This window comes from Ruditapes philippinarum, unplaced genomic scaffold (genome assembly GCF_026571515.1).
Source record: "Ruditapes philippinarum isolate M1 unplaced genomic scaffold, ASM2657151v2 ctg372_1_1_1_1, whole genome shotgun sequence".
Lineage (NCBI taxonomy): Eukaryota > Metazoa > Mollusca > Bivalvia > Venerida > Veneridae > Ruditapes > Ruditapes philippinarum.
In genome coordinates, this window is record NW_026858913.1 from 317,474 (window position 1) to 339,127 (window position 21,654).

Genomic DNA, 21,654 nt, shown 5'->3' on the forward strand with positions numbered 1-21,654 from the left:
ACAGCTTACAAGAAAAACTTTACCATGAATTTCTAAGTTGAAAAAGGGGAGAAAAATCAGCCTAAATGCAAGATAGAGTTATGGAACTTGGTCAGTGACATACAATTATGACCCTCCATGCATACATTGTATGTGAAGTTTCAAATCAAAATCTCTGATTGAGTTATGTAAAACTTACATATAAACATTAACCAAGAGACAAAGTAAACTAGAACTGCCACTGTCATGGCGTGAATACCCCCCGCATACCACTTTGTCAGAATCAACAGTGGCCATTGAGAACTCAAGGACAAACATCCTGCCAAATCTGCCAGTGCATTGCTAAGATATGTATTCTCCTTGCTTCAAATGTGAAAATTTTAAAATCAAGTTTTTTTAGTCAAGGCCCCTGTGACCTTGACCTTTGACCCAGTGACCTCAAAATCAATAGGTCATTACTAGTCATGACTAACATCCATGCCAAATATGAAGACTGTGGGTCAAAGGAATCTCAAGTTATTGGGAAGACAAGCTTTTTTTAAGTCAAGGCCCTTGTGACCTTGAACTTTGACCCAGTGACCTCAAAATCAATAGGGGTCATCTACTAATCATGACTAACCTCCATGCCAAATATGAAGACTGTGGGTCAAAGGAATCTCAAGTTATTGGGAGGACAAGCTTTTTTTTAGTCAAGACCCCTGTGACCTTGACCTTTGACCCAGTGACCTCAGGATCACTAGGAGCCATCTACTAATCATGACTAACCTCCATACCAAATATGAAGACTGTAGGTCAAAGGAATCTCAAGAAATTGGGCGGACAAGGTTTTCTAAGACAAGGTCCCTGTGACCTTGACCTTAAACCCAGTGACCTCAAAATCAATAGGAGTCATCTACTAATCATGACTAACCTCCATGCCAAATATGAAGACTGTGGGCCAAAGGAATATCAAGTTATTAGGCGGACAAGCTTTTTAAAGTAAAGGCCCCTGTGACCTTGACCCTTGACCCCAAAATCATTAGGGGTCATCTACTAATCATGACTAACATCCATGCCAAATTTGAAGACTGTGGACCAAAGGAATTTCAAGTTATTGGGCGGACAAGCTTTTTTCTAGTCAAGGCCCCTGTGACCTTGACCTTTGACCCAGTGACCTCAAAATCAATAGGGGTCATCTACTAATTATGACTAACCTCCATGCTAAATTTGAAGACTGTGGACCAAAGGAATTTCAAGTTATTGGGCAGGCAAGCTTTTTTCTAGTCAAGGCCCCTGTGACCTTGACCTTTGACCTGGTGACCTCAAGATCAGTAGGAGTCATCTACTAATCATGACTAACCTCCATGCCAAATATGAAGACTGGGTCAAAGGAATCTCATGTTATTTGGCGGACAAGCTTTTTAAAGTCAAGGCCCCTGTGACTTTGACCTTTGACCCAGTGACCTCAAAATCAATAGGAGTCATCTACTAATCATGACTAACATCCATGCCAAATATGGAGACTGTGGGCCAAAGGAATTTTATTGGAAGGACAAGCTTTTTAAAGTCAAGGCCCCTGTGTCCTTGACCTTTGACCCAGTGACCCCAAAATCAATAGGGGTCATCTACTAATTATGACTAACCTCCATGCCAAATATGAAGACTGTTGGCCAAAGGAATATCAAGTTATTGGGCGGACATGGAAAAACCGACGGACGGACGGGGCCGGATGGCCAAGCTGATTCCAGTATACCCCCCTTACAACTTCGTTGTGTGGAGGTATAAAAAGGGGAGATAAATCAGCCTTAATACATGACACAGATATGAGTGCTGATCAGTGATCATTATTTATGACCAAAAATATGCATATGATCAATATTTATGACCAAAAATATACATATGAAGTTTCAAGTTTGTATCTTTAATAGTTTAGAGATATGCAAAACTTGCATGTTAAACTTAACCAAGAAAAGGAGATTTTTTAGTACAAAAGGGAGCATAATTCAGTCAAAATACATGGCAGAGTAATGAATCTTGAGATTTAACCTCAATCATGATCCTTAGTTCATGTGTAAACTTTCAAGTAAATATCTTTGAAGACCTTTAACTTTTAACCAAAATTTCTAAGTTTCAAAGGGGCAAATAATTCTGCAAATATTGCAGTCAGAGTTGTGCAACTTTGCAAACTGATGTACATTGTTACTATAAACAAGAATTTGTAACAGAGTTACCAACGTCCCCCGCCTCGGGAAATTTTATATGAAGCATAAAATTGTGCTATTTCAAAAGATTGAGGTTATAATGGATCTCAGGACATTTACTCCAAAATTATGATCAATGCTAGATCTGCAAATGTAACAATAAAAATTTGTTAAAAAAAATAAAATGAAACACGGAATTTAAAAATCTATCATGTTAAGATTTGAACTCTTAGTGTGACCTTGACCTTGGAGGTAGGGGAGCAGGGTGTTGTGCATGACATAACGTCTTTTTATTGAGACTATTTGTGCCAAGTATTTTCAAAATCCTTGAACTATGAAGAAGTTATGAGATTGGACACAAATATACCCTATTAAAGGGACTATGGTAAATCTCTCTGAATCTCTAAGTGTGACCTTGACCTTGGAGGTAGGGACACAGATGTTACGCATGACATATCATCTAACATTGTGACTATTTGTCCCAAGTTTTTTTCAAAAATCCCTTAAATCTATGAAGAAGTAATGGACGGGACAAAAAAATTTACCAAATAACAGACTCTGTTAACCTTTGACCTCTAAGTGTGACCTTGACCTTGGATGGAGGGGGTGCAGGTGTTGTACCTTACATATTGTCTTATTATGGGTGACTATTTGTGCCAAGTTATTTTTAAAAATCCCTTAAACTATGAAGAAGTTCTAGATTTGACACAAAATATATACCCTATAACAGACTATGTTAATTTTTGACCTCTAAGTGTGACCTTGACCTTGGAGGTAGGGATGCAGGTGTTGCGCATGACACATCCTCTTATTATAGTGACTTTTTGTGCATAGTATTTTCAAAAATCCTTGATCTATGAAAAAGTATAGGGACCGGACACAAAATATACCCTGTAAACAGACTATGTAAGTATTTGACCTCCCAAGTGTGACCTTGACCTTGGAGGTAGGTGACCGTTTTTTGCGCATGACACATCGTCTGATTATTGTGAACAATTATGGCAAGTATTTACAAAATCCCTTCATAGATAAGAAAGTTATGGACCGGACACGACATATACCTCAAATAGACAATGTTAACCTTGAATGAGCAAGTACGACCTTGACCCTGAAGGTACAGATCTGTGTTTGTTGCGCATGACACATCTCTTATTATAACAAACATTTGGCAAAGTTATTTCAAATTCCTTTGATAAATGACAAAGGTTATGGACCGGACACGAAATATATCCTGTAACAGACTATGTTAATATTTGACCTCAAGTGTGACCTTGACATGAAGGTAGGTGACTGGTTTTTGCGCATGACACATCGTCTGATTATTGTGAACAATTATGGCAAGTATTTACAAAAAAAAAAAAAAAAAAAAAAAAAAAAAAAAAAAAAAATAAAAAAAGAAAAAAAAAGAAAAAAAAAAAAAAAATCCCTTTATAGAATAAAAAGTTATGGACCGGACACGACATATACCTCAAATAGGCAATGTTTGACCTTGAATGAGCAAGTGCGACCTTGACCCTGGGAGGTAGGGGATCTGGTTGTTGCGCATGACACATCGTCTTATTATAATAAACATTTGTGCCAAGTTATTTCAAATTCCTTTCATAAATGACAAAGTAATGGACCGGACACGAAAGTGTGACGGACGGACGGACAGACGGACGGACGGACGGACAGACGGACGGACAGACGGACGGAGCCTATTTCTATATCCCCCTTTTTTCTTCGAAAAGGCGGGGGACAACTAGAAGTGTGTCCATAGGACAAGGGTGCCCCCACACGCCACTGTTCTGTTAATCTTATGTCTCTAGGTCAAATATTTTTTGGACTACATGTGCCACAAGTTGAAAACTAAAAGTCTTTTACTAAGTAAAGGGCAAGAACTTTACAAATACTGAATAAATCCACAAGCAAACCCCAAGGTGCATAGGTACACATGCTGACCAACATTCTTGTAAACATTCATGCCTACAAGTCAAATACTTTTTGAGCTATGAATGAACAAGTTGAAAATTGCAAACATATACTTCTGTAAGTCAAGGGCAATAACTCTAACAAAACTGAAAAAAATCCACATGCAAAGTCCCAGGTGCATAGCTTCACAGTGATATTGATTATTATTCCTGTAATTTAGTGATGTTAATCATTATTCCTGTAAAGTTGGTTGATTCTAACTCAAACACTGAAGGAACAAATAACACAACATTGATTTTTTTAAAATTCATCAGTGTAGGTCATAGGACTCGCTGGGCTATAAATTTATGAGTCCCAAATTTAACCAATAGGTCAAAGTTACAAGACTTCTTGTGATATGAAAGGTATGTAAAACAAGAGGGCCATGATGGCCCTGAGGTCGCTCACCTGTATATAGGCCCCCCCCCACCCCCGGGCCAATTTTTACCCAAGGGCTTTTATTTGTTTATTTGAACAGACTTGGTAGACACCCATAAGAACATTTTTCATGCTAAACATCTAAGTTCTAACTCATTGGGTTTTTTAAAAGAAGATTTTTAAAGTTTTTACTATACACATATAGTTAAAAACAATGACACCCCTGGGACAGGGCCAGTTTTGACCCCTGGGCTTTTATTTGAACAAACTTTGTAGATATTTACTTAAAGATGTTTCATGCTCAATATCTAAACTCTAGCTATTTGGGTTTTTCAAAGAAGATTTTTAAGTTTTTGCTATACAGATATAAGGAAAATCAATGACCCCCCCGGGCGGGGCCAGTTTTGACCCCAGGGCTTTTATTTGAACATACTTGGTAGAGACCCATTAGAACATGTTTCATGCTAAATATCTTAGCTCTAGCTCTTTGAGTTCTTTATAAAAAGTTTTTTAAGTTTTTACTATATGCATATAGGGAAAATCAAAGACCCCCCGAGGGGCCAATTTTGACCCCAGGGCTTTTATTTGAACAAACTTGGTAGACACTCATTAGAACATGTTTCATGCTAAATATCTTAGTTCTAGCTCTTTGGGTTCTTTAAAAGAAGATTTTTTAAGTTTTTACTATATGCATATAGGGAAAATCTATGACCCCCTGGGGCGGGGTCAATTTTGACCCCAGGGCTTTTATTTGAACAAACTTGGTAGACATTCACTAGAAGACATTTCATGCCAGATATCTAAGCTCTAGCTTTTATGGTTCTTTAATAGAAGATTTTTTAAGTTTTTACTATATGCATATAAGGAAAATCAATGACCCCCCAGGGAGGGGCCAATTTTGACCCCAGGGCTTTAATTTGAACAAACTTGGTAGACACTCACTAGAAGATGTTTCATGCTTAATATCTTAGCTCTAGCTCTTTGGGTTCTTTAAAAGAAGATTTTTAAGTTTTTACTATATGCATATAGGGAAAATCAATGACCCCCTGGGGCGAGGCCAATTTTGACCCCAGGGCTTTTATTTGAACAAACTTGGTAGACATTCACTAGAAGATGTTTCATGCCAAATATCTAAGCTCTAGCTCTTACGGTTCTTTAAAAGAAGATTTTTTAAGTTTTTACTATATGCATATAGGGAAAATCAATGACCCCCTGGGGCGGGGCCAATTTTGACCCCAGGGCTTTTATTTGAACAAACTTGGTAGACACTCACTAGAAGATGTTTCATGCCAAATATCTTAGCTCTAGCTCTTTGGGTTCTTTAAAAGAAGATTTTTTAAGTTTTTACTATATACATATAGGGAAAATCAATGACCCCCTGGGGCGGGGCCAATTTTGACCCCAGGGCTTTTATTTGAACAAACTTGGTAGACACTCACTAGAAGATGTTTCATGCCATATATCTAAGCTCTAGCTCTTAGGGTTGTTTAAAAGAAGGTATTTAAAGATTTTTCTTTCGGTTGCCATGGCAACCAGAGTTCTGCATGGAATTAAATTCTTTGAACAATTTTCAAAGGTGACCACCAAAGGAACATTCCTGTGAAGTTTGGATAAAATTGGCTAAGTGGTTTATGAGGAGATGTCATTTAAAGCAAAAGTTTACGGACGGACGCCGGACGGACGCCGGACGAAAAGCGATCACAAAAGCTCACCCTGTCACTTTGTGACAGGTGAGCTAAAAAATAACAATTGACTGGAGAAACAAGAGCTGTCACAGAAAGTGACAAATGCTCCCGAAGGATTCTCGTTATAAACCACCTATCAGAGTGGACAAGACCAACCCCATCTATATCTATACAACATGTTTGAACCTAAACAGTGATCTTGACCTTAGTTGTAGAAACATGAGTCTGGTTCGAGGCACACCATATATCTATGGTTCTTTAATATGTGAAAGAAAAATTGAAATCCTTACATGCATACTGAAGTTTCAGAGCGGAATTAGGACCACCACCTTCTATATTTATATAACATAAACAAGAGCGATCAGTAATCACATGTGTCTCCTCATGATGGCCAATTTCATGTTTGGGACAAATTTTGTGACTGATGGACAGACAGTGCACAACTAGACTTGGTACTGATCATTCCTGTAAAGTTTGGATAAAATTGCACCAGTAGTTTATGAGCAGTAGTCCGGACAAGCTTTTGCGTATCTGGCAACACACAGAAAAAAACACCTTTTTATCAAAGGGCCATAACTCGGCCAAAAATCATTCAACCGGAAAACCCGTGCAATATGCGCAAGGACTTGAGCTACAGATCAATCCTGTAAAGTTTCATTGAAATTGCATTAGTGGTATAAGAGAAGTAGTCTGGACAAACTTTAAAATTAAAAATTATTAAAGGGCCATAACTCTGACAAAAATCATTGAACCGGAAAATGCTGACAATATGCACAACTAGACTTGGTACTGATCATTCCTGTAAAGTTTGGATGAAATTGCACCAGTAGTTTATGAGGAGTAGTCTGGACAAGTTTTGTGACAGACGGACGGACAGACAGACAGACGGACAGACAGACGACGGAGAAGTGATCCCTATAGGTCGCCACTACTCCGTAGAGGCGACACAAAAATGTCAAAGTTTGAACCCCCACAGTGACCTTGACCTTAGTTGTAGAAACCAGAGTGTTGTTCACGACACTATACATCTATGGTTAATTCATATGTGAAAGAAAAATTACAATCCTTCTATGAATACTGAAGTTTCTGAGCAGACACGACCACTACCATTTATATCTATATAACATAAAAAATGACAAAGTTTGAACCTCCACAGTGACCTTGACCTTAGTGGTAGAAACCCGAATCTTGTTCGTGACACACCATACATCTATGGTTATATCATATATGAAAGAAAAAAAAAATAAAATTCTTTCATGCATACTGAAGTTCAGGGCACACACGACCACCACTGTCTATATGAATAAAGCGGGACGGACTGACAGTTCAATTTTAATATGCCACCTTTTGGGGGCATAAAAAATAAATTTGATTTCTACATAATTACAATGCTTCTGATACTGAAATTATCCAAAATTGTCAACGTAAGTTTATTTCCATTATTTTAGTTTGGTATTAATCAAAACTTCATTTTCCTTAATATTTTTATGCTTTTCTATAGTACAGCACATTATTCTTTCTTAACCCAAACCAAAAGGAAAGCTTGCGGCAAGCTTGCTGCAAGCTTACATTGGCTATTTATGCTTGCTGTAAGCTTGCTGCAAGCTTGAACTTAAGAAAAATCCAACTGCCCTTTCAGGTTAACCTCAGATGGACACACAGGTCAATTACTATATGCTGTGGGCAAAAAAATTTTTTTGAACAGTCTTTACAAAAACTGGTCATTTAAAAAATGATGTTTAAATTAACTTATCAGATTTTTCAAATATAAACCTTTTAAATGACCCATGAAATAATGCATAGTATATCATAATATAGTAAAGCATGGTCAAACTACACAGATTTGCAAATTGCAGGCTGGCCTGGCTGTATTCTGGTAGCAAAGGCTTCTGGTTTCAGCAGATTAAGGATTAAAAAGATAACTTAAGAAAGTTTTTATCAACCTGTTTTACATTCAAGATTTTAAAAAATACCTGATTTTTATATGTCTGAACGAGTTCTATGAAACGATCGCCTTTCTGGATTCTTGCAAACGGACAAGCAGTGAACCATCTACAGTGTTCGATCCATGGATCATCCTCCGGTTCCCAGTGTTGTAGTCCACCATCACAGGCAAAACAACGCACACCGTCTCCATGACCTTTAACAGAAAACAAGAGGGCCATGATGGCCCTGAAATTTTTCACCTGTATATAGGCCCCCAGGGTGGGGCCAATTTCAACTCAAGGGCTTTTATTTGAACAAACTTGGTAGACACCCATTAGAAGATGTTTCATGATAAATAGCTTTAGCTCATTGGTTTTTTTTTTTTAAAGATTTTTAAGGTTTTACTATACACATATAGGGACAAACAATGACCCCCCCTGGGCGGGGCCAATTTTGACCCTAGGGCTTTTATTTGAACAAACTTTATACAAACTCTAGCTCTTTGGATTTTTTTAAAAGAAGTTTTTTTTAAGTTTTAACTATACACATAAAAGGAAAATCAATGACCCCCAGGGTGAGACCAATTTTAACACCAGGACAGGGTCCTCATTTAAACAAACTTGGTAGACACCCATTAGACGATGTTTCATGCTAAATATCTTAGTTCTAGCTCTTTGTTTTTTTTAAAGAAGATTTTACTATATACATAATGGGAAAAACAATGACCCCCTTGGGCAGGCCAATTTTGACCCCAGGGCTTTTATTTCAACAAACTTGGCAGACATCCTGTAGAAGAAGTTTTATACTTAATGTCTAAGCTCTAGCTATTTGGATTTTTTTTAAAAGATGTTTTAAAGTTTTTACTATATACAAATAACAGAAATTAATGACCCATCGGGACGGGGCCAATCTTGACCCAAGGGCTTTTATTCGGAAAAACTTGGTAGACACTGACTAGATGATGTTTCATGCCAAATATTTAAGGTCTGGCTCTTTTGGTTTTCTAAAAGAAAATTTTTTAAGTTTTTTTATTTCGGTTGCCATGGCAACCAGAGTATGCATGAAATTAAATTCTTTGAACAAATTGTTTAAAGTTGACTACCAAAGGAACATTCCTGTGAAGTTTGGATGAAATTGGCTTAGTGGTTTATGAGGAGATGTTTTTTAAAGTAAAAATTTACTGCGGGACGATGTATATATTTTTATACAATGTTCAAGGCACTGAAATTATTCAGTCTTAACCTTTTGTAAATTGCATATTTGTGTACATACATTTCCACAAAAGTATGAGTGCTGAAACTAAAAATTCAAAATTTTTTCAATTAACATTTAAGAAAGATAAGTTTGACCAAATTCAAACTTGAACTGCTTATTCCTAAGATGTATCTATATGTTAAATTTCAGTTGAATGTGTACAACCAATGGGGAGATTATGAACAGAAACTTTAAATTTCTGATTCTTTTTCAAAGTTCAAGAGGGATAACTCTGTTAGCTATCATCAAACCATGACCAAATTCGAAATTGAGCAATGCATTCTTATGACATATCCATATCTTTAATTTGAGTTGAATATGTTGGGGCGATAATGACTGGGAACTGAAAATTTCCATGAAGTTGAATTTGAAAGTTAAAGGGGCATAACTCTGCCAAAAATCATCGAACCATGACAACATTCAAACTTGCCCTGCGCATTTCTTTGAAGTATCCATGTTGAATGTGTAATACCCTAGACGAGATAATGAACGGAAACTGAAAATTTCATATTATTTTCAAAGTGAAAGGGACATAACTCTGTCAAAAATCATCGAACCATGACCAAATTGCAACTTGACCTGCACATTCCTTTGACATATCCATCTGTCAAATTTGAGTTAATTATGTAACACTGTTGGGGAGATACTGAAAATTTCATATTATTTTCAAAGTGAAAGGGCCATTAGTCTGCAAAAAAAATCATTGAACCATGACCAAATTGGAACTTGACCTGCGCATTCAATTGCCATATCCATATGTCAAATTTGAGTTGAATGTGTAATACTGTTGGGTAGATAATGAACGGAAACTGAAAATTTCATATTATTTTCAAAGTGAAAGTTCCCACAGTATAATGAGACCACAAGTCAATGCTGTATGCCAAATTTCAAGAGGCTGTGATAAGTTGTTGCTGAGAAAACTGTTACGAAAATTTCCTACAATTGACCATTAATGTCGAAAATTTAACTAAGTCGATAAACAGGAAATGGATGAGCGACAGACCTGAAATCAAATCTCACGGTATGGGATCACATGTCAATCCTGTATGCCAAATATCAAGAGAGTGTGATAAGTAGTTGCTGAGAAAACTGTTACGAAAATTTCCTACAATTGACCATTAATGTCTAAAATTTATAAACATGAATTGGATAAGCGACAGACATGAAATTGCTTTCCACGGTATGGGACCATGTGTCAACTCTGTAAGCCAAATATCAAGAAGCTCTGTATGCCAACTATCAAGAGGCTGTCATGTGTAGTTGCTGTGAAAACTGTTTGAAAATTTACTACAGTTAACTATTAATGTCGGAAATTTAGCTAAGTTGATAAACAGGTAGTGTAAAAGCGACAGACCTGAAATTGATTCCCACGATATGAGACCATGTGTCAATGCTGTATGCCAAATATCAAGAGGCTGTGATGTGTAGTTGCTGAGAAAACTGTTACGAAAATTTCCTACCATTGACCATTAATGTCGAAAATTTAACTAAGTCGATAAACAGGAATTGAATGAGCGATAGACCTGAAATCAAATCCCACAGTATGGGACCACGTTTTAATGCTGTTTGCCAAATATCAAGAGGCTGTGATGTGTAGTTGCTGAGAAAACTGTCACGAAAATTTCCTACCATTGACCATTAATGTTGAAAATTTAACTAAGTCGATAAACAGGAAGTGGATAAGCAACAATCCTGAAATCAAATCCCATTGTATGGGACCATATGTCAATGATGTATGCCAAATATCAAGAGGCTGTGATGAGTACAGTAAAAACCCGCTTTACGACCACCCCGTTTTCTAGACCAACCCGCTAATACGAACGATTTTTCAAAGACCCGATTTTTTTTATTCTTTATTTTAATGGTCGCTAACCCCGATTTTGAGACCACCCCGTTATTCCGTAATACGACCAGTATTTCAGTCCCATTTCGTAAATTCTGTACATTTGGAAACCCATAAATACGACCGCGGGCACTTCTCACCTTGATATTGACATGCAGGTATATTGCTGAAATCTTTTTGACACGTGATGTAAACAACAGTTGTCCTAGTTTTACGACATTTAACGACATCCAATTTACGGCAGAGGTCAAGGTTACTTTGTATCAAACCCGGAAATGATCAATAATATTGTCGATAATTTCTTAATTTCACACCTTTAATGTCATAACTGGAGGATTAAAACAACAAAATATTGAACAGAAAACTTTTTAGAGGTGTTGCTGCTATAATTATCTCTTTCGTTCCATCATTTTAAACAAACATAAACATGATACGATTAGGTTTTTGAAGTTGTTATCGGCAATGAAAACTGTGAAAATAATTAAAGGTAAATTGGTCGATGTGATTTGTAGTAAAATGGTGATTTAATTGAGTAAGTCATGTCATTCTTTTAACAAGAATGTAAAAATATGTTTGTGGTGAAAGACATTCATAATACATTTTGTACCTCTAAAGAAGTTTAAAAATTTTATAATGTTAAAAAGTAAAAGAAAATAAATGAAAATAAAAAAAATAATAGTGTATGCTTAATATCTTCTCATTTGAAATAGGTTAGCCCAGAAATAAACATGTGTACAGTACATGGTATCCCTTAATATATTGTGAATTGCGACAAAACTCATTAATGAGACCAACCGCTATTAAGACCAGATTTGTAAAGTCCCTTCATTGGTCTCATTAGCGAGTTTTTACTGTAGTTGCTGAGAAAACTGTTACGAAAAGTTTTTCCCCGCCTGCCCGCCACCCGACATTCACCATACTATAACCCGGGTTTGCAATGAAACATGGAATTTAAAAATCTATAATGTTAATCTTTGACCTCTAAGTGTGACCTTGTCCATGGAGGTAGGGGTGCAGGTGATGTGCATGACATATCGTCTTGTTAATATTACTATTTGTGCCAAGTATTTTCAAAATCCCTTAAACTATGAAGAAGTTATAGATCGGACACAAAATATACCCTAAAACAGACTATGTTAATTTTTGACCTTTAAGTTTGACCTTGGAGGTAGGGACCCATGTTTTGCCCCTGACATATCGTCTTGTTATTGTTATTATTTGTGCATTGTATTTTTAAAATCCCTTGATCTATGAAAAAGTTATGGACTGGACACAAAATATACCCTATAACAGACTATGTAAATCTTTGACCTCTAAGTGTGACCTTGACCTTGGATTTAGGGGCACAGGTGTTACACATGACATATCATCTTATCATTGTGACATTTTGTGCCAAGTATTTTCAAAATCCCTTGACCTATAAAGAAGTTATGGACAGGACACAAAATATACCATATAACAGACCATGTAAACCTTTGACCTCTAAGTTAGACCTTGACCTTGGAGGTAGGGGTGAAGGTGTTGTACTTAACATATCCTTTTATTATTTTGACTATTTGTGCCAAGTTATTTCAAAATCCCTTGAACTATGAAAAAGTTCTAGATCAACATAATATATACCCAATAACAGACTATGTTAATTTTTGACCTCTAAGTATGACCTTGACCTTGGAGGTAGGGATGCAGGTGTTGCGCATGACACATCATCTTATTATAGTGACTATTTGTGCCAAGTATTTTCAAAATCCTTTGATATATGAAAAAGTTATGGACCGGACACAAAATGTACCTAAGATATCTAAGTTCTAGCTCTTTCCATTTTTTACAAGAATTTTTTTTAAGTTTTCACTATATACATGAAAGGAAAATCAATGACCCCCGGGGCGGGCCAATTTTGACCCTAGGGCTTTTATTTGAACAAACTCGGTAGACATTCATTAGAAGATGTTTCATGCCAAATATCTAAGTTCTAGCTCTTTCAGTTTTTTCACTATATACAATATGGTATGGGACCACGTGTCAATGCCGTATGCCAAATATCAAGAGGCTGTGATGTGTAGTTGCTGAGAAAACTGTCACAAAAATTTCCTATCATTGACCATTAATGTTGAACATTTAACTAAGTCGGTAAACAGGAAGTGGATGAGCGACAGACCTGAAATCGAATCCAAGAGTATGGGACCATGTGTCAATGCTGTATGCTAAATATCAAGAGACTGTGATTATAAAGTAGTTGCTTAGAAAACTGTTACGAAAATACAAAAATTTCCTTCCATTCACCACTAATGTTGAAAATTAAACTAAGTCAGTAAACAGGAAGTGGATGAGCGACAGACTTGAAATCAAATCCCACAGTATGGGACAATATGTTTATGCTGTATGCCAAATATCAAGAGGCTGTGATAAGTAGTTGCTGAGAAAACTGTTACGAAAATTTCCTACCATTCACCATTAATGTTGAACATTTAACTAAGTCGGTAAACAGGAAGTGGATGAGCGACAGACCTGAAATCGAATCCTACAGTATGGGACCATGTGTTAATGCTGTATGCCAAATATCAAGAGGCTGTGGTACTTGTTATTTTGAACTGGTAATTATATATTCATAAAACTTGTGAGTGAAATATGGATGAAATAAACACTTACTTTTGTTTTCATCTTTTCAAAATAAAAATCTTATTTGATTCATAATCATATGATATTTGTGTGTATTCATGTATCACTTTTAATAATACTGTAAAGAATTCCAATTTCTCTATCTACAAAAAAACCTGTCCAGTAAGTATTTAGTTTTGCTGCTGGTTAACATCTATCCTTCGCCTTTATCGGGAGGGAGTTTTACTTTCAGTGGGATGGTTAGACTCACTGGGTAAAATATGGTATACAATATCCTGTGAGGTTGCCAGTAGTAATTCTATTACTGCTATGATAGAGAAATATTGACTTATTACTTATAACATTATTTTTTGTCTATTATTTACTCTAAGTTTCATATTACACTTTATGTTACCATGATCACATGATGTTATAATTGTTTTATTTATCTATTTGCATAACAAAGTCTAAATAAAACATATTTTCTGTTCTATATAATTTACAGAAAATTCAGTTTGTTAAATTGTTTATGAATAAAATATTTGTTTCTGTTTTTCATTTGTTTACTTGTGAATACCACAACAAGTGAAAATTGTTTGTTTTATACTCCTCTAAGAGAATGAATCACACGTTTATGAAAAAATTTTTGATATCCTCTAATTTATAATTTTCATTCATTGAAAATGTTATTCATTTAGAAATAACAATGAAAAAGAATGTTTCAATTTTTGATATAATTAGATGAAACATAAACATATTATGCATCTTCTACAAAAATTTTTTCTTCAATAAGTAAATTTTACTTGTTTATTGGCAAAATGTATTTCATTCTTTATATACAAGCAAATTTTTTTATATTTTTGAGGTCAATATGTTATTTAGAAGTGTTTCTCTGGGTCCATGTACATATTGTATTTACTTTACTTAAGTGTAGCTATGTATATTGTAGATATAGTGTTGAATGTATTATTGTAAATATTAGTTATGAGTAGTCTTAATATTTTCTCTTACAATTGTCGAGGTTTACACGATAGTATAAAGAGAAAAGATGTTTTAGATTTATTTCAGTCAAAAAAAGCTGATATTCTCTGCCTACAGGAAACACATTTTATAAAAGAAATTGAAAAGAAAATTTATTCTGAATGGAATGGTTTATGTTTTTACAGCCATGGTAGGTCTAATGCCAAAGGTGTGGCTATTTTATGCAGAAAAGGTTTAGATATAAAAATTAATTCTGTTAAAACTGATGATTCAGGAAATTTCATAATTTTACAAATAATGCTTGATTCTATAAATTTCACATTAGTTAATATTTATGCGCCAAACATAGACAGTCCTAGTTTCTTTAAAAACATTTTTGATACTTTAGATTCTTTTGATGATAATGACTCTCTAATTATTTGTGGAGATTACAACCTTGTTCAAAATCCTGACTTAGATTATTATAATTATAAATCAAAAAACAATAATGTAAAGGCAAGAAAATTTTTAATAAGTATTATTGAAGAAAAAGACCTCATTGATCCCTTTAGAGAACTGCATGGTAATATGAAAAAATATACATGGAGACGAACCAACCCTATACAACAAGGTAGACTAGATTTTTTTTCTTATATCAAATAGTTTATATCAGTATGTACGAAAATGTGATATTGACATTAGTTATAAATCTGATCATTCAATAATATATTTAGATTTTTGTTTTAGTTCTGTAAGTCATGGAAAAGGTTTATGGAAATTTAATAATGCTCTGTTATATGACATTGAATTCCTTGATATTATAAACAAAAAAATAGATGAAGTAAAATTACAATATTGTTTACCAGTATACAATATAGACTATGTTTTAGATCCAAAAAACAAAGATGTAAATTTTGTTATAAATGATGAACTTTTTTTAGAAACTCTTTTGATGGAAATAAGAGGTAAAACTATATCTTTACAGCTCTTATAAGGTCAAAGAAAGAAACACTTATGAAAAAAAGTTAATTGAAGAAATTAATCTTATAGAGCAAAACCTGACAATTGAAAATAAAGACAAACTTTTACACTTACAGAATGAATTGACTGAATTAAGAAATAGAAAAATAAGAGGTGCTATGATAAGGTCAAGGTCACAATGGATTGAATCTGGAGAAAAGCCTACTAGTTATTTTTTGAACTTAGAAAAAACACATTGTTCAGATAAAATTATTCCTTTTCTAGAACTTGATGATGGATCCTTTATATATGATCAAAAAGATATTCTTACAAAGACATGTAGTTATTATGAAAATTTATATAAAAATGTTGATATAACTGAAGAATCTAAGATTGATATGGAATTAGAAAATTGTAATGTTACCAAGTTGTCTCAAAATGAAGCATTGAATCTTGAAGGTCTACTTTCATATGATGAAGTTTCTTTTACATTAAAAAACATGAAAAATGATAAAAGCCCAGGTTGTGACGGATTTACAGCAAATTTTTTTAAAATATTTTGGAATAGAATTGGACATTTTGTTGTAAAAGCTATAAACTTTGCTTATACTGTTAATTCTTTTTCTAGAAATCAAAAGCTAGGAACAATAACATGCATTCCAAAAGAAAAAAAACCAAAACAATTTTTAAAAAATTGGAGACCAATAACTTTATTAAATGTAGTTTATAAATTAGCTTCAGGTTCAATAGCAAATAGACTTAAACTTGTTTTAGATATTTTAGTTTCAAAGGATCAGACAGGATTTGTTAAAAATAGATATATTGGTGAGAACACTCGATTATTGTATGATATTATGAAATATACTGAGGATAATGATATACCAGGTTTAGTAATGATGATAGATTTTGAAAAAGCATTTGATACGTTATCATTTACATTTATAGAGAAATGTCTAGAACTTTTTCAATTTGGTCCTATGTTTAAAAAATGGATATCTTTATTTTTATATAATACTGAAACTTGTGTTATTTTAAATGGATTTTTATCAAAGTTTTTCAAAGTTAAACGAGGTTGTAGACAAGGCGATCCTATTTCACCTTATATCTTCATTTTATGTGCAGAGATTTTAGCAATAAAAATAAGACAATGTAAAGATGTTAAAGGTATAAATATAGATGGGGAGGAATATAAAATTACACAATTTGCTGATGATACTTCACTTTTGCTAGATGGATCAGAAAATTCCCTTAATACTGTTTTAAAGTTATTAAACACGTTTTCAGAAATTTCAGGATTGAAAGTAAATTTTGATAAAACTAAAGTTATTTGGATAGGCTCTCTTAAATACAGTACAAGATCTATTAAGACAAAATGGAAACTGACATGGGGTGATACACAGTTTAAATTGTTAGGTTTGATATTTGATGTTGATTTAGAAAAAATGATAGAGTTAAATTTTAATGAAAAACTTCAAAAAGTTAAAAATAGTATAGGATACTGGAAAAAAAGAATGTTAACACCTATAGGAAAAATTACTGTTGTTAAGTCATTACTCCTTCCTTTATTCACTCATTGCTTTACAAGTTTACCAACACCTAATTCAGCATTTTTGAAAACACTTAATGACTTATTTTATAAATTTATATGGGAAGGTAAAGCAAAGATAAAGCAATCAGTAGTTATTAAAACATATCAGGAAGGTGGTCTAAATATGATTGATATTGATAGTTATATACATTCTATAAAGATAAAATGGTTTAAAAGGTATGTTAGTAATACTAACAGTAAATGTTATAAGCTAGTGATGGCTTTATTCAATATTGATAAAGTGTTTAGCACAGGTAAATTGTTTTGTAAATTGACAATTGATAAAATTAAAAATGCTTTTTGGATAGATGTTTTAAAAGCTTATATGATTTTTACAGATAAACTTTGTATAGACAGTTTAGAACAAGTGTTACAAATGCCATTGTTTTACAATCATAACTTGTTAGCAGGAAATAGATACTTTTATATCAAAATTTTTTATGAAAAAGGAATCAGATTTGTTAATGATATTATTAATCCCCAAGGCGATTTTGTAGATTTAACTTACTTAGAGCAGGTGACACAAAAACAAGTAAATTTTTTACAATATCATAGTTTGAAAAAAGCAATATTATTATATACACAAAAGCTTAACATTTCTATTTGTAAAGATTTTATTAATGTTCAATACCCTATTATAAGTTGTTATATAAAACCTATTTTAATTACACAAAATAACAAAAAGTATGTTTATGAAATTCTAGTTAGAAATCAAGATGTACCAACATGTCAAGAAAAATGGAACTCATTTTTTACAAATTTTGATATAAATTGGAATTTAATATATAGTTATGTATTTAAATGTACCAAAGATTCCTATATTCAGTGGTTTCAGACAAGAATAATTCATAGAATTTTAGCAACAAACTCACTTTTATTCAAAATGAAAATTGTCAATAGTAAAATGTGTACTTTTTGCAATTGCCAAGAGGAAACTCTGTTGCATTTATTTTGGGAATGTCCAAAAATTCAATTGTTATTTCAATATCTGAAAGACAAGATAGATAATTTGGATGATAATTTTAATTGTAAATCATTTATTTTAGGTTCTGAAGTTAATGATTTTAAATATGATATTTTGTTTTTAGAATTGAAAAGATATATTTATTTGTCAAAAAGAAAAATCGTGTTACCTACAATACCTGGTTTTAAAAATAGTCTTAAATTGGCGTGGAATATTTACAAAAATACAAATTTGACCAAACATGTAAATGAAGGATGGCAAATTGTAAGAACTTTAATAAACTAATAGGCTACACTAAATCAATTTACCCCAAACCAATATTCTTTGTTTGTTTTGAAGCTGTTGCATAATACATTATCATACATAATTGTTATACATATTATATGAAAATTGATTGAATGTTTGAATATAATGTATATTATAATTATATAAAAAATATTGTTATAGATGATGATTTAAATATTATGTAGATATCATGTAAGGTATCAGAGGGATGACCCCGACCCTCTCATACCTATTACGGGGTAAATAAACGGGTTACCCAGTTGGGGCCTCAAAAAAAAAAAAAAAAAAAAAAAAAAAAAAAAAAAAAGAGGCTGTGGTATGTAGTTGCTGAGAAAACTGTTCCGAAAATTTCCTACCATTCACCATTAATGTTGAAAATTTAACTAAGTTGGTAAACAGGAAGTGGATGAGTGACAGACCGGAAATCGAATCCCACAGTATGGGACCATGTACCAATGCTGTATGCTAAATATCAAGAGGCTGTGATAAGTAATTGCTGTGAAAACTGTTACGAAAATTTTTACCCCGCCCGCCCGTCGCCAATCATACATCATAATATAACCCGGGTTTGCACATGTGCAACCTGGGCAAAAATCAATGACCCCCGGGTCGGGGCCAATTTTGACCCTAGGGCTTTTATTTGAACACAGTTGGTAGACATTTTCTAGAAGATGTTTCATGCCAAATATCTAAGCGCTATCGTGTTGTTTTTTACAAGAAGATTTTTTAAGATTTTTGTAAAAAAAAATATTTTGGTTGCCATGGCAACCAAAGTTCTTTATGGAATTTATTTCTTTAAACAACTTTGGTAGAGCTTTATGCAAGGAACATCCCTCTAAAATTTGGCCAAGTGGTTTAGGAGGAGAAGTTATGTAAAGAAATTGTTGACGCTAGGACGGACAGACGGACAAGGGCCATCACAAAAGTTCACCTTGGGGACATTGTCAAAGGACATGAAAGTAGGTCACATCATCAAAATCTAGGTCACTTGATATCAAAGTTCAATTTTACAACTAAAACTGTGCATACGGTCAAAATTTATAAAGTTAAAAAAGGATATTCTTGATGTAAATATTGGATTAAGAAGGCTGTTTTTTGTGGTTATAAATGAACAATAGAATCTAACAAAGAAAAAATATGGCGGTCAACACACAAAACACGGAAAAAACGGATTGGTGAGTGACTGTTAGCGACATACTCTGTTTGATTGTGTAATCCGTGTAATCTGTGTTAAACAATATTCGTCAATATTACTATCTTCAATTTAAAAAATAAAGGAATAAAATGAACACAAGGCGTGGAAGTTCCGGGCGTGAGGGCCCGCCAAAAAAATCGGGAACTGTGTCGGTGTCGACGGGGTCGCCTAAAAAGCCAGACTCGAACAAAAAGGATCACAGAAAAGATATACTAGAAAGAGACACTTATACTCCGGACAAAAGTGGAAAGCAGGTAAAAATTGACGAAATGATGGCACCAAAAGAAAGTCAGCCGGACTTTAAAAAGCTTATGGACATAGTTACGAGGATAGAAAAGAAGGTAAATAATTTGGCTTCTAAGGAATATATTGAAAATACGCTAGACGCACATCTGGAGGGCCTTGTCAGTGAAGACTTTGTTGCCTCTTCCTTGAAAACACTTAAAAAAGACATAAGATACAGGGCAGAGATCAAGGCAGATATGGATAAAGTATATGAGCAGATAAGGTCAGTAAAAAGCAAAATTAAAGAAGCTCACACGGACATAGAACATCTAAAAAACTCAGAAAGTGATATGAAAGTAGAACTACAAAAGGTAAATGAGGAAAACGAAAAACTTAAAAATAGGAACAAAGAGCTTAACGAAAAAATAAACAACAATCACGATAGAATTAGATACAATGAGCATCAAGTGAATGAGCTTGAGCAATACACCAGGAGAAACAGCATACGGATCTATGGGATGGACGATACCAACAAAAATGAAACACCAGAAGATACGGAGCAAAAGGTACTTACTTTCTTGAAAGACAAATTAGACATTGATCTTGATCCTACAGACATCGATATCGCACACAGAATGGGGAAATTTATTGTTGATGGCAACAGGCCTGTCATCTGTAAATTCATATATAGGACACATAAACTTAAGGTCATTTCGGCCAGAAAGAAATTAAAGGGATCAACTCAGGTGATCAGGGAGGATCTTACATTAAGAAATGCAAGACTACTTGAAAAACTGTCTCAAAAAGAGGAAGTGAAAAACTGTTGGTCAGACGAGGGCAAAATTATTGTCCTTTTGACAAACGGAAGAAAGATGAAAGTAGATATGTATACAGATCTTTCAAGGCCTTTACTCTAAAGTGTGAAAAGAAGGTTCATTTAACTCTTTGTGACTTGAAGAAACGATAGATTTATGATACAAACTGTATTTAGTTGCGTGATGTGTTAAAACTGATGATGGATACACACATGTTACATTTTCAATATCACACGTGGTTTTGTTTGTTGATTTATGTAAATAATGCCCTGTCATAAGCTTTTTTAGATTTACTCTATTTTCATTGGTCGTAAACTAGCTGTGTGCATTACGTAGTAAATCACATGCGACAAATTGCGCTTTTGATTGGCCTAAATGCAAATCATCATGTATTTACACATAAACGTTTCCGTCACCAGTTATCGCGCTACAGTATACAGATATTTTTCAAAGCTAATTCTGTTTATTAATGCAATTCAGCTGGTTAGAATTGCTGGCGTGAAGTAAACATTACGAATAATGATGAGACCTGTAAGATGCATTCATTGAGAGTTCGGTTTGCCCGTTTGTTTTTTTTTCTTTTTGCACAAGCGATAATGGTGGAAATTAATATAATCACGTAAGCGGCCAAACAAGGAAATGAAATGTAAACAAATGAAATTTCATTTAAAACATGTATTTAATTGAACTATCACGAGTCGTTATTGTATTTTGTTAATATTACACAGGGTTTTAGCCATTCATGCTGACAATTGCAGATATATTGAAATATGTTTGTATAACACAAAGACACAACTCTGAAATATTGATTTGAGCTTTTCAACATAATTTAATTAGAGGTCACACTAAATTAAACAATATTATAGTATAAG

The 21,654-nt window shown here is 33.8% G+C and overlaps 1 protein-coding gene across 2 annotated transcripts in view; it reads right to left on the reverse strand.

Annotated features, from left to right (window-relative positions):
* Positions 1-21,654, reverse strand: part of LOC132754670 (baculoviral IAP repeat-containing protein 7-like) — a 132,425-nt gene that overhangs the window by 35,349 nt on the left and 75,422 nt on the right. For both annotated transcript variants that reach the window (XM_060745328.1, XM_060745327.1), the window contains one exon: positions 8,146-8,312. In XM_060745328.1, coding sequence (XP_060601311.1) covers positions 8,146-8,312 — 167 coding nt within the window. The remainder of the gene's footprint in view (positions 1-8,145; positions 8,313-21,654) is intronic.